Source organism: Anopheles merus, chromosome X, assembly GCF_017562075.2.
Source record: "Anopheles merus strain MAF chromosome X, AmerM5.1, whole genome shotgun sequence".
NCBI lineage: Eukaryota > Metazoa > Arthropoda > Insecta > Diptera > Culicidae > Anopheles > Anopheles merus.
This window is the reverse complement of record NC_054081.1, coordinates 3,041,528-3,056,036: the sequence shown is the minus strand read 5'-3', so window position 1 is coordinate 3,056,036 and position 14,509 is coordinate 3,041,528. Positions and strand designations below refer to the sequence as shown.

Here is a 14,509-nt window from a genome sequence, read left to right as displayed (position 1 = left end):
TTGAATTGCATAACACGTCCGCCACACGTTGTGCGCTCTGTGCTGTGCGTGCTATCATTTCTGTGGTCATCTTTGTTCGGATGTTGTTGTTTTAGGAGATTTTTTTGTTTGTTTCGTGTGTTGTGAAGATTTATCGAACAAAATCTCAAGAAACTATTGCAATTAACTTATCGCTTTTACCGCTCTTGCCGCCATTACATTCCTGCTTCCTGCTCTCTCGCACACCGCTTGGTATGGTCGAGCGCAGCGCCCGGCCAGGCAGACGTACGGACCTGCGTTCTGTCTGCTCATTTCTACGTGCCGCGTTTGTAAAGGATTGAGCCCACAAGACAGTCCACTTGGCAGAGAAGAAGGCAGACCGAGCTCCTTTTCGTCTACCATACTGAAACCGCATCCGTCGCGCAAGTGAACTGAAGCGCAAATTGTTTCGATTTGGAGCTGTTTTTTGAAAAACAATCTACCATAACTCATGCGATACAGGTGCAGCACGGTTGCGGCAAAGTAATTAAAACCCATTTCCAAATGGCACATTCTCGAGACTGCTTCACCCGCTGGTGCCCGTTTTCCCCTTAAGGCTACTGCTTTCTTCCGGCACTCGGACTTCTTACCGTGGTCTCTACTGCAAGGCTCTCGTCCGTTTGTGGGTTGCTGCTTCCGCTTCACTTGCCACATTAAAGGTGTAGCACAAACCTTCCATCTTTCTCTCTCTCACTTAAAGTGGTCCTGCCGATCAGGAGCGATAAGGAAAATCCCAGCCGAAAAAAGATACATTAAATAAACTGCCATAAATATCACACGCCGCATATATATCATGCGGAACATTGGATGAATAATGGCGCCTGGCTGGGCTGGCTGGGTTCGGTTCCTTGTACCTTGCTCCCATCGCCTATTATTAAACGCATCACGGGCAGCTCCGGTGTCGTCCTGCGGTAACAGGATCGATCGCAACCCACACAGAGAGAGTGAGAGAGCGAGCGAGAGAGGGTGTGAAAGACCCGTCCCTGTTCAAGGTGGCTGGCAATAAATGGCGGCAGGCGTAAGTAGCCGATGCTGTAGTGTCTTTGATCAAAGAAAGCCTTGCAACTTGACAGCTCAATGTAGCGAAGGGTAGTGAAGAAACGGGGGGGGTTGGGGGGATGAACAAGAAAGAAAGAGGGGGGGAGAGAGAGGGATGGAGGCAGGAGACGAGCGAGAGCAAAGTTTTGGAGATGCGAACCGGTCTTACTTTGACAGCCACCAGTTATGGCTGCCATTTTGTGCTTTCGCCCTTTTCCTGCCATGGGGAAATGGGGTGGCTCCTTGTACTCACTTACACCCACAAGCACACACACACAGCCACAGCCCAGAGAGAGTATTTTGAAGTCAGACCCATATAATAATCAAAAGGTGCGGGAGTGAAATGATTTATTTATTGTCAGCCCGGGGCGGCTGGGCGGCCAAGTTACCCCGAACTTGGAGATAATTAATTCATTTATTACCTAGCGGGTGGAGAGGATGGCACGAGGGAGTTGGGAAAGAATTGCAACAAGGCAGCGGGCAGCGTGCTCGTCCTTTGCCGAGCTGCTTTTCCCCATTCAGTTTGCTGCTTCAGCTTCTTCTTTTTCTGCTTTCCTTGTATAATGTGTTTTGCTTCGCGTCCTCAAATCTCTCCCTTCCGCCCCTCATCCGCTCCATTCCCTTTAACATGCTGAAGGTAATTGTATTTAATAGCCGATTAGAGTGATTCAACCTTGCGTCCGTGTCATTTCCAGCCCGTTTCAATCAAAGTTAAAACAAGTTCATCATCCGCTTTGTAGCAAGCAGGGAGAGAGAAAACAAATAAAACACAAAACAGCGCATGACGCTCGCAACCCCCTTTATTATTGTTATTTTAATCATACTAAAAGAAAAATCAAATAAACCTGTCGCACAGAACAATGTCCAATGAAAAAAAAAAACGGAAGACCGCTCCGGACCACCACCTACAGCGCCGAACGCCCTTTCGAACAGGAAAAAAAATCATTAAAAACCATAAGTTTGTCGATTAAATTACACCGCGGCCTACCCGGGGCCGGCCCGATCTGCATACCCTGCTGTCGGCCCTTCCCAGCGCCCAACGAAACCAAACGCTGCAAACCGAACCCTAACCTTTCGCCGATCCCGCCCAGCCCCGGCTCGGTCTGGAGCCGGCAGCAAGCCGGCACGGAATGAAATAAGATGACATTCAGCCCTACTGACACCGAGATTATCGGTGCCGTGCCCCGCCGCGCTAATGGGATAAGATAGTTGTGCAACTTTCCCCGTCTCGCCGATGCTGCCCCATCCGGGCTGGCCGCGTTCGAACTATTGGGAAAATCGCGAAAGTGGTGTCGCATAAAATCACAGTTTTATTGCCCGTAGAGTACGGCGCCGGTGACGCTAGTAGTGGTGGCAGTGGTGGTAGTAGTGCGCGCGCCAGTCGAGACCTACCGGGTGGAGTCAAGACATGGGTGGATATATGCCGTAATAAAATACATCCTAGCAGCAGGAGATGTTTGCCCTTCGGCTGCAGAAAATCAAACAAATGCCTTACCGGACTCCCCTGTTTCCCCCCTCGCCGAGAGTGTCAGAATAGCCTTACGATCGGAATAAGGTGTCTGCACCACAGCGCCGCTACCCTCAGGAACATCGAGGCGAGGTGTGAAGAAAAGGGGTGGCCCTTTGTGTGCGTGTGTGTAGAGTTTCATTATGGTAATAATAATAAAACTATTACACAAAACGTTTGTCACATTACCGCCGCATTCAAAACCCAACAAGCTGCAAGCTGCACAGAAGCGAAGGGCCATTCGAAGCGACCGAAAAGAAGCAAGTCAGTGCCCTTCTGCGCCTATTGCCGAAAGGGAGCAGGGGAAGACCACAGCAGGAGGGCAACGAACAAACACAAAAAAAAACAGAAAGATATATATTTACAAAACCCCTAACCGACCCGCCCGGGCCGGGGTGTAAAAATGATGCTAAACTTTCTTTCGGCTTCCCCTTTTTGCGTTTGCGAATTTTGTGTTTCGACCCCGCTTTTCTGCGTGGTGCGACAATAGGAAAGGAATCGCTTTTCTACAGAGTTAGTCGGGCTGGTCCGTGTTTTTTTTTTTGTTTCGTTTCTGTTTTGCTATGTTTGGGTTGCAAAGCCAAGGGGAGAGCATATGTTTACCGGCAAGCGTACACTTCCTTTTTTCCGGACAGTCTTTGCTAAGGTTTGCCACAACCTGATACCATGCGCGATGCTCTGCCGGGTTCCAACGTGAACCTACTGAACTGAATGCAGATAGTTCAGGCTCCAGAATTGCTGGAAGATGAAGATGAATAGGCAGCCCAGGGCATTACGCGCGGGCACTATTCCTAAACCTCCTTCACAGTGTGAGCACATGGCCCTTTGCCCTATCACCCGCTCGGGCCATAATTTCTACTAGGAACTGCCTGCGTGATACTACCGCTACTACTGCTAATACTACTTGCCGGTGGCACTTACCCGCACGCGTGCCTCGGTCAGGTTGGTCCACATGGCGATCTCTTCCCGGGTGGACATGTCCGGGTAGCGGTTGCGGCTGAACGTCTGCTCGAGCTCGTGCAGCTGCTGTGAGGTGAAGTGTGTCCGCTGGCGTCGCTGGCGTTTGTTTTTCTTATCGTTCTTGGTGCCGTCGGTGCCGTCCTGCTGGATCGTGGTGCCGGGCGCGACCGATCCGGTGCCGTCCTCGTGGGACATACCGCTGCTAAGGTTTTCGGTCTTTACCGAGGCTTCGTTGATACATCGAGATACTAGAGCGGTGGTGATTGGGGCAGAGAAAAGGTGAAGCAAATCAATTTAAAACTTTAGAAAGGAATGTATGCAGCCGACGAACGGGGGAAGAAGAAAAAAAACGAACCGAACCGGTGTAGCAAGATAATCTTTCGTACCAAAAATGCACATAGCGATGATACTCGTTAAATGCGGGAGAGTTGGGATGTGGACAAAGAATGGTAGAGAGTGATTATTTTACACGAATGTCAAAGCAATTTCTCTATTGAAAATGGTTTACGTCTTTTTAAAATTGGTTTGTCGCTTCTCAATCCCACTATATAATACACCCTTCTTTTTAGCAAGAGTAGTAAACATTAGGGACCATCAAACACCTATCCAGGGAGCATATGAAAAAACGCATTCAATTTGAAATATATCTTTCTAAAAGCGAACCCCCCAGTTTATTGCGAGACTTGAACCGCCGCCGCCCCATCCACAACGACAACAGAAATGTACCGCGCTCTTACCGTATGCGCTATCGTAGCGCACACGACAGCTACCTGCGACAGAGCATACCGGTTCGTGCTATTGTGGGTTGTGGTGGATACGTACCATCATTTTTCCGATCCCGAGAGCTTCTGTTGCGGGGTGAAGATGCTGGAAAACCCATCTGCGCGTGGTCAATACTGCTGACGGACGTCATGCCGGTGTGGCTGTTTTCCCGAAAGTCGCCGGTTTCTGCCCAAACTGCGCGCAAAAAAAGAGAGAAAGGAAGAATAAAATGACTTATTAGACTGAAAGCAATCAATGCATCAAATTTGTATTGATATATAACACAAAATAAGTTTCTTTTGTTTGGCTGAGTCTACACAGCGACATTATTGCCAAACATAGCCCAATCATTGTGGCGTATCGATTTCAACCAAACACACCGAAGGACGAACTTTTCAACATTAATCGTGCGGTCAGGTATGCCCATTAGTAGCGCAAAATTGATCGTTTTAAATTTCATCACGTGGTTTCTCTGCTAAAGTGTGCCCTGAGCGTGTGTGTGTGTGTGTGGCTTTGTATCGAACCAAATTAAGCGGCAAAACCATACACTCACACACACACACACGTTCAATAGAGATAGCTGATGGAGCGTAAGCAATAAAAAATAGATAAAAACAATTAACCACACGAACAACACCGAACTGTTTCAATGCAGAAAAGTGGTGCAGAAAATTAACAACAATAGCAACAACCTGGGAAAAAAACTCCCTGGATAATGCGACCGATGTACACGATGGTTGGGAGAAACGATGTGTAGGAGTGCTACATACACTGCAAACCGGGGGTGTTTGTGTGTATTGCTGTGTGTACCGCGAAGAGATAATCATTCCGAAACCCATCCCATGCTGCTGACTCGTAGTGGGACACGAAAAAAAAAAAACACATACACTCGAATGCGTACTCTGCTAAGGACAGCAAATTGGTTCGGGATTGGTGTGTGCTACTGTGTGTGCTGCAGCAATTGCAGGCAGAAGTTGAAAACGAACAACAAAAAAGAGATAAAAAAGGAACATTCAGTATCCGTGTCACAGAATCCACACCGAATGGGAATGCTACACCCGGGGTTCGCCACACACGAGAGAGAGAGAGAAGAAGGCACGGGAGGACAAAAAAGGGGTGTTAAAATATCAAAATAATTTATAGATAGTTTCGTATCGTGTTCAGGGAAGGTTTTAAGCGAGGGCAAAGGGGAAAACTCCTGGCAGAGAGGAGAGGCTGGGGTTCGGTTCGGGAAACATAAGTTATGTGCTTTGCAGTGTGCAGTGTGCAGTGTGCCCCCGAGCCATCCCGTGTGCGAGTGTTTCGCCCGGGGTTAGTACACGGTGCATATGGTTCGGGCGAAACCAGTTGGTTTTTGTTAACACCTATTTATGACCCCTCGCGCGCATGGCAGACGTGATTGATTGCGGGGTTGCACTGTAGTTGTGTGTGTGTGTGTGTGTGTGTGCGCAACTTAAATGTATAAAGAATTAATAGGCAACCACAGGAATGGAATGGATGAGCAGAGCAAAAAGAGGCCCGCAAGATCGAATAGCTACGAGTGGTAGCAAAAGGCTGGCAGAATGGTACTGTTTGTTTGCAGTTTTTATTTACTTTTACCCTGCAATAGTGGGGGTTTTCTTTGTGAGATCTTTTTGTATTGAGAGTGATTCTGGTGTTTTTTTTTTTTATTATTTGCTGAATAGAACTATTGAGGGTAGTTTTCCAATGCGCTTTAGTTGATGTATATTTTGATCCGAGACGATGCATTTTAAAATTGAGATTTGAAGACGTAACCTCCATCAAGATTGTCTTGTACAAATGAAGAATTTTCGTTTGGGAGTTGAGATGCATACATTATTATTAAACCTTTTTCACTGAATCAGTTTATACTTCCAAAGTTCATATCATTCAGGCAATGAATTGAATCGTAGCATGAATCACGATTCGCTTGCTTTGGTAGCGACTAAAACGTTTCGTGCCTTACTGATGTCTTTCAATAGTTTCTCATAGGGCTTTTGCATTTTTACAATTTGAGAATACTGAAAAACATACTATTTCAACATGTTTAGCGAACCAATTAGAAAGATCATCTAGGTGAGCAGTAGGGAGAGCTTACTAGGCATCTTAGTCAAGAACAGAATCTTTCCCAAATAGTTCCTACATAAATTGGATATGGATAATTCCTCTATGATAAGATGTTCAATACATGTACAATCATATCCAACTCATAACCGAACCAACAAACGTAGGTACATATTTGATTTGAGTCAAGATGTTCATCGCGTCAAGAATTCTTCAACAAGTTCAAAATCGGTTCTTGATTCTACCGAATTCTAGCAAAAGATCTTCTTTTTGTTCCTGACATTTTCCAAAGAAAATTCGACCCAGATGACTCGCACGCATTTCTGGCCGCACTTTACCGTATCCTAACGCAGCATGCCATAGAGATCATGCCCGATACATGATATGATGCCTGGATGAATTTCCGATCCAAAAACAAAATCAAAACTCGTGACCGGCGGGATGCGAGCTGCACAACCGACTGTCATAACTCGTCCGCGCTCGTCTGCACCACCAAATCAAACGGTGCGCGCCCCGCACACAGCCCGGAGATTAGCTCGTGACATTGAAATTGTGAGGAATAAATCTTGAACGCATCACAGTTGCACTCGGATTACGCTCGAATCCGGACGGGCAGCAGAAACTAAGCTTCCTTTTTTCTCTTCTTCTTGTTTTTGCTTCTCCTGCCACACCAGCGGATGTGCCAGGCGCGCGCTGTCCACTGGTTGGGAAAAGAGTGTCAGAATGCTCCTCGTCCCAGGGCATAAGGGAGTTGTCCCTGCACCAACAAACAACGGTTCCGGCAAATTGAACGCCGAAGAAATACGATACACCCAACCAGAAACCCGGCCCGTCCGGCCTGTCATATGCTGCACCCGTTTAGCGTTTAACCGGCCGCGCTTCCACGCCCTCCCTGCTCCCAGCCGTGCCGTGCCCGAGAAAGCATACAAATTGAGGAAAAATTAAACATCATTTAACACTTGTTCGGAATGCTTGTTGTTTGCTCGCCCTTTTGTTCGCGGCTGGCAGAGCGACGCGTTCGCCCGGGTGGAATGTGTGAACCGGCGGTGTGGTGTGAGTTATTTGCTTGGTCGCGCGGTCCCGCGGTAATCGCGTGCGTGCTCTGTAGACATGCCTGAAGAATTCAACACCCCGGACGCCGTGGAACGTACGGGCTCCATTCGATAGCAATTAGTGCATCACTCCAATCAGTCCAACTAGACCGTCGGCGGGCAAACAAATCAGCCAGTGCAGTAAGCGCGCGCGTGTGTGCCCCAAAATGGGGAGTACATTTTGGTCCGCTAAATGTACTACCAGGTAATCCATTTTGTTTGGTTTCAGCGTCCAAAATTTGCGCGTCCGCAAATATTTGTTTGTGCAATCGACGGCACAGACAGGCGGAGGGAACACACACACACCCACACACTGTTGCGGCGATTCTTTCTGTGGTTGTTGCACTCACTTCGCCACCTTTGTGCGAGGACAGCACGCTTAGTGTATACCTATAGCTGTACATACGCTCAGGTATGGCGGACGACACTCTCGTTCGCCATGTGCCATGCTTGCCCGATTCTACAGGACGTCACGACCAAGGACTGCGCTCGCTCTGCTTGCTCCTCGCGGATCTGGGCCGTGCGACAGAGATGGGGCACTCTGCACAGGACCAGGTCTTCTTGTGTGTGGAGGCTCTAGTGGTGGAGTAAGCACAGGCGCGCGCGCGCGCACACACAACATCGAAACACCCCATTTGCGAACGCGTGCGAGAGCGAGTGAGCAGTCGGTAGTGCCATCATTTGCCGGGAAGATGCTTGCAACACCGCAGCAACAACAAAAATGGCACCAAAAATGGCACACCACCGAGAGGTACGGCTCGATGCGTGCCCACGCTTTACAGTCGTGGAGTGCCGCGCGTTTCAGCTGCGTGCGAAGCAGTCGACAGTCGGGTTGCGAGCAAAAATCTAAAAAAAAAGACAACGACGACTGGCAATGGTTGCTGGTGGGACACATGTGCTCGTGCCTGTATGTGTTTTGGAGCCTTTCCGTTGTGTATCGATTCGTGCACCAGCCAGTGACAGCACTCTCCGGGAAAGTGACAGTTATCTGTTCGAAGGCGGGAGTCTTCCTTGCGAAACAATCGGAGCTGTGTTTTCTAAAATGCGCAAGGCGGGGGAGAGATAGGGCACACATATGAGCACTGGTGTGCTGTGTGGGGTGTATATAAATAGGGTGCCACAAAATATCTCTGCCTATATCCTAACAACCGTCACTTCCTGCCCGCACACCCGTTTCGGCCGGTTACGCTTTACCGATTTGTCAATATTGCCTACTGTTTTCCAAAATTCTGCCTTTCTATAATACTGCACGGGCCTGGGCTGACAGGCCAGGCAAATGCAGGTTTTGACCTTTTTTTTAAAACTTAATGGGAGGTTAATGCCGATGCATGCACGACACACACACACACACACGGACACGGACACGGACACCGATTTTCTCAGACAAATTTATTGTTCAGGAAATAACTCCGCGCGACCGGATTTCGGGATGCGCGCGTTAGCGCACTCTTCCCATCCTTATTGTGCTTCCTCCCCCCCCCCCTCCCCCCCCACCAAATCGAGAAGCAGGCGGCAGCGTGTAGCGACTAATGCCTGCCGCTTCGGGAAAAGTAGGATTAACCAGGATTAACCGATGCCGATGTCTGACTGTTGGCTGTTGGCGTTTTTCGACCCGCCTGCCGGGATCCCGCAGTGTGGGATGTCTGGAACCAGCAACAGCCAACCAGCCGCAACAAAAAAGAGAAACGAACGATCTTGGTTAAAAATAGCGCCAAAGCCTGAGTGCACCCGTACGCGCGCACGAGGGCCGGAGCCGGGAGATCAAGATTTCGCTCGCCGATCCGGTCACACCGAAAACGGCCAAATGCCACCCTTCGGAGCATCGGAGCATTGAACCTTAAGCCCGGTTGGACATCGACGACTTGGAAATAGCCTACAGAGCAATGCTTGTCTTGTCCGGGTCGGAGATGCACGTCCGATGTTTGTTGCCCCCCTATCCAGAGTCGGTTACGGAACACTCTGCATGGGGAGGGAGGGGTTGTTTCTGCTGCATCCGGATGGCCTGATTTAAGGGGCACCCGTCAGCACACATGTCAGACGCCCGCGGAACTGGAAATAGTTAGTCAAACAACAAACCACAGGCGCAAACGGGTTTCGCTTATCTCCCGATACCGAACCACGCCGCATCGGCACCGGCCTGGTAACAGGGGCGAGAAGATGCACGCTAGGCTTGCACCACCGCTCGGCTGCAAGGTGACAACCTTCAATCGGTCGCGGGCCAGGACGGCCCTTTCGGAGACACCGCTGTTGGCTGTGGAAGGAGCAATATTTGTTGCAATTTAAGTGCACCTCTAATAGAGAGAGAGAGAGAGACAAGGGACAAGAGGTATCATCTACTCCCCAACTGCAGCGACTATGACACAGATATGCACACACACACACACACATACACAGACATATGTGTATAGATGCAGCTGCAGGTTTTATTGGACCCAGGCATTGGGCAGGCCCAGCGTGACACTGCACTGCGCTGCACTTTTACTGCACCCATACATGTATTGACAGAAAGGCTATATTGCACCCAGGCCCCAACCATATCACGTGGGTTGAGCTTGTCGCGGCAACGGGCAACAGTGGGAGGAAGAAGACGAAGAAGAAGTAGACGAAGGGTCCCCCCCCCATGAGCGGTGCGGATAGTTGGACGCAGATTAATGATGATAGCGCTCGGGTTCCTAGGCGCTACTACTTTGGAGGGGGAGCGCACACACACACAGACACTATTTTTCGCGCCGTGCCGGGTCCCCGCACAAGTGCACACACACTTGACTGTTTGTTTGGACTGGCTGGAGCGCAGCACCAGCGGGAGACGGGGCTGGTTGGTTCGGCAAATTTATTGCACCCTCTTGGCCCGGTCTGCAACACCCCGGACGGCCGGACTGACTTCGCAACCAAGTCAAACGCGCACAGTCGCGGCTGAGCTATTGTCGAGCAAATTGCATCCTTCCCAGACGGCGCGATGACATTGGAGCATTGGAGGCACCTGGCAAATAGTGTGTCTCCGGTGGGCGCAAACTATCGCCGGCCTGATTTACAGCTCAGCCCTGCCCTGTTTGGATGGTGATAATTTGACTAATTAGTGCGCGCGTGATGCTCCCCCCCCCCCCCCCTTTCTATGGCGCACCTGCAAAACCCCGGGCAATAGATGCAATATGGTACGAAAATTTCTACCAAGCGCCGGCACATTAGTGCGTAGGTTCGCCCGAATGCACCACTATCGCTGCTCAAATTGCATTTAAAGTCGTGACCATTCTCCAGCCACCACCCATCGTGTCATCTGTGCGATGCTAATCTTGAGGCACCGGAGCGTTAGCCAGCCAACGGCGGGGCGGAGAACGCTTGCACCCTCGTCTAGTGCCGTCGCCGCAGCATTAGTTTCTTATTATTTGATAAGGTCCCGTATAATGATGACCTAATAAATATGCACCCGCAAAACAAATTACACACCGATCGGCAATAACATGTTCCTCAATCTCGCTCGGCCTCAACCCACTTCCCCGGCCGCTGATGGCGCAGGATACAAAATGGGCAACAGACGGTTTCCGAACACGGCACAATTTGGCAAGGGAGGGAAATTGGTGTGCATATATAAAAAACACACACACACACAAGCAGACACTAATCTGGCTCATCTGTTTCAATCTTATCTCCCTGCGTCCCGACCGACGCGCAGACACCCAGCAGCGAACAACTTTTTCCCCCGTTCTGTTCCCCCCCTCCCCCCACTATCGGTGCCTAGGGTCGGGGGTTTTTAAATGGTGCGGTGTAAATGATTACACCAGCTCGCCCGGAGTCTGGGCTGGGCGCGCACAGGATTGAAACATGTGCGTAATGTGCGTTTTTCCCTCCGCCCCACGCCCGGGGAAAACTTATCTTGACTTTGATTTCACACCCGACCCGGGCGCCCGGGCGTTTTTCGGGCTCGGGCAGGGACAGAGTGGTTCGCGGTGCGGTACCGATTAACGATCAATCACTCAGCGGTCTAGGCAGGCAAGGCGGCAAGACACCGAGGGGACAAGAACAAACGGGACCGTTTTGTTGGGTGCCAGCTAAATATGCCCTACGCATTTATTAACTGGCTCGCACACACACACACACACGCACAATGCTTTTCTATCTATTCGATAGCTTTTTTGTCGCTGCTGTGTTTGGCCCAGCACGGTGCACAGGTTTTTCCCTGCTGGCAGCACCTTACGCCTTACCGGAGGGAAAACAAGCAGCATGCAGCAGCAGCACCAGAGACAACACTTGGTGCCGGGAAAATGATAATTTTATAGCGAAATGAATCTGTAAAACCTCGGCTAGGGAAAACCCCTTTTTGTCCCTGCCAGCCAGCAAGGGGACATCGCACGCTTATCGGTTGCTGTCGATGGAAATGCGACCGAAACAGCAGTGGGGTGGCGAGAGCGAGGCAGAAGAAAATAGGCAGATAATGATTATGCGATTTGGTCAGCGTCAGCCCCGATGTACGAGTCAGGCTCGAGCGTTGTTTCGCCGTCTGTTGTTTTCCCCCTATTTTTTTTCCCCCCGAGGAAGAATGGAAGGAGCGCGAGCAACGGGTAAAATAGAAAACAATAAGCCATATGGGACCAATTTAATGGTCAAATGAATTTATGCGGTTTTTCGCACCAGAAACGCGCACGGGATCGGGTTGACTCGAGCACCGGGCAGCAAGAGTGTGTAAAATGTGTGTGTGTGTGTGTGTGTTTGTGTACGAAACAAACCAAAAAAGATAAACGCACCAAATCGAGCGCACCAGGAAAAAGGGGGAAGCCCTCGCCAAAATCCAATGTTTGTTTGACTTATTGGATGCGAAGTGTTTTGTTTTGCGGTGCGACATGAACATGTATAATGAAAATTGAGCTCGGCGCGCCCGAAAACCCACCATACGGGCGGAATTTCGACCGTGATTGCTCGAGCAAAGGGTTTTTGCGGCAGAAGGACAATCGCAACGTAAAGAAAGCTGGTGCCATAGAATGGGGGAAGGGAGTCATCCAGCGAAGAAACCAATATCGTTTGCCGGAAGAAAAACTGTTTTGTAATGAGAATTTCGGTTGGCTCGTATCGCGCCGCACGATCCAGTGTAATTAATGGAACCTGTCACCGAGCTACCAGTCGACCAGCGACCAGTGCTCAGTCGCTCAATGAAAGCACCGAGCGCTGCCCGCTGGAGCGTGTCATCGTTTTTGATTGGCTGCGAACGGGTCGTGTCTGCTGCCCGCGCGCAGCGTATTTGGCAAGCGCACGGCTTGCTGCACCACCTGTCACGCATCCAGTTCTCGATTAGAAGGGAGCTCTGTGTGCGTTCGCGTTACTTTGTCGCTGACTCTGGCGGCGGCGCGCCAATGTCTTATCTGTGAGTGTGTATAAATGCATTTAATTTATATCGTTGTGTTGAGATAAATTGTTCTCAACAATTTATGAATCAGCAAATACGTACAATTAACATCAGCGTGCCTCGCTTTATAAATGGAAGTTGGCATTTTTGATGAAGACTTTTCTGGGAAAACGGTGTCTTTTAAAATGCATATTTCGTTTTGTAAAATAAAACGACTCCGCCTGTGTAGCAACAATCTTCAACAATTTCGGGTTTGTGCAAACTGTGTAACACAGTGCACAGTGCTGCCTCTATTTATTTACGCAGGCGTGTTTAATATTTCCACATTACTCAAAACAAAAACCTCTTCATCCACGACGGATTGCAGTCTCCCATGACGTGCTCATCCTCCTCCGTCACAAACCAGTACGCCACAAACGTGCTTGCGAAGGCAGCAGGTATATGTGTGTGTGTGTCCGGGGAATATCCTAGATCGTAAAATAAAAGAAAATAAAGCGAAACGAAAATATTTTGTAATAAGTTGTGCACGCAAAATGGTGTGCGCTGGTTGACGTGCACCCAGCTATTTTACGATACACATTTCCGATCCCGGGAGGAAACGGACGTTCGGTGATCATATTCAAAAACTTGCACTTGCACGGGACGGTTGACGGGACGGGGTTTGGCTTTTGCCATCACTTGGTGCTGGTGCTGCCGCTTGCTTCCTCCCGCAAGGAAGAGAAGCCCGATGAAGCGTGACCATTTTGAGGCGAACCGAAAAACGGATCTCCGGATGAACACTCCCGCACTACGCCAACCGGATGGATGGTGAACGGTTTCGAAAGCGATTTCCCGACGGCATTTTCGTACACCATCCAGGGGGAAAAGCGGCAGCGGAGAGAAAGGGAGAGAGATAGACAGGCAAGGGTTCACATTTCATCTCACCAATGCCGACGGGAAGGAACTGCAGGGGGGTTTGGGAGGGTCGGGAGAAAAGGTGACTGGGTAGCGATTCTGTTATTGAAGAATGTTGCTTCCTCTCGTGCATTCCTCGTGGAACAGCTCTACCCGTCGCTCTGTGTGTGTGTGTCTGCGCTGTAATGTGTCTTCATAAATCTCAATTTAAACATAATCTAAAGCTCCTTTCATTACATTCACTTCAGGTTCGGCGGCCCTTCTACCCCCGACGATGTTTCGTCACAAACGGGTCGTACGTGTCGGAGCTAAAGTGGAGCTTCTGGTTTTTGGGGGGATTTTTTGTTGTTGTTGGCTCGGTTTGGTTCGGTTAGGTCTTCTTCATATTCCAACCCAACAGGGAGGAAACCCATCACGGGAGGGGTGGGGCGTGTACGAGACGCGTTTATAGTAAATCTATCCCAGTTCCTGTTGGGTCCTAAAATGGCAGACTGGCGAGAGCTAATAAAACAGCAAGCACAGACGACGATGAGGAGGACGCTCGAGCCAGGGAAGAAACCCCGGAACTGCGGGCGAGTGTACGTGCGCAAAAAACCACCCCTGGACGGGCACAAGGCACACAAGGCCAAGATCGATAGACTGTGCGGTGCGAAATCTCAGTGGATAACGATAGATGATGGAAATGATAAGGGTTCATGATGTGCGCTATGATACCCATTGATGACCTTGATCATTTTCGGATGAGGTATTGATTTTTTCCCCGCTTCAGGACGGAAGCGTCAGTGCTGCCGGTTGAAGTGTGTTTCGGTTTTATGGCGATGCCGCTTATGGAAATGTGCT

The 14,509-nt window shown here is 49.7% G+C and overlaps 1 protein-coding gene across 7 annotated transcripts in view; it reads right to left on the bottom strand.

Annotated features, from left to right (window-relative positions):
- The window catches only part of LOC121588991 (pituitary homeobox homolog Ptx1), a 51,592-nt gene that overhangs the window by 15,620 nt on the left and 21,463 nt on the right, over positions 1-14,509 (bottom strand). For all 7 annotated transcript variants that reach the window (XM_041907516.1, XM_041907506.1, XM_041907527.1 and 4 more), the window contains 2 exons: positions 4,346-4,480; positions 3,485-3,771 (listed from right to left, as the gene is read on the bottom strand). In XM_041907516.1, coding sequence (XP_041763450.1) covers positions 3,485-3,771; positions 4,346-4,480 — 422 coding nt within the window. The remainder of the gene's footprint in view (positions 1-3,484; positions 3,772-4,345; positions 4,481-14,509) is intronic.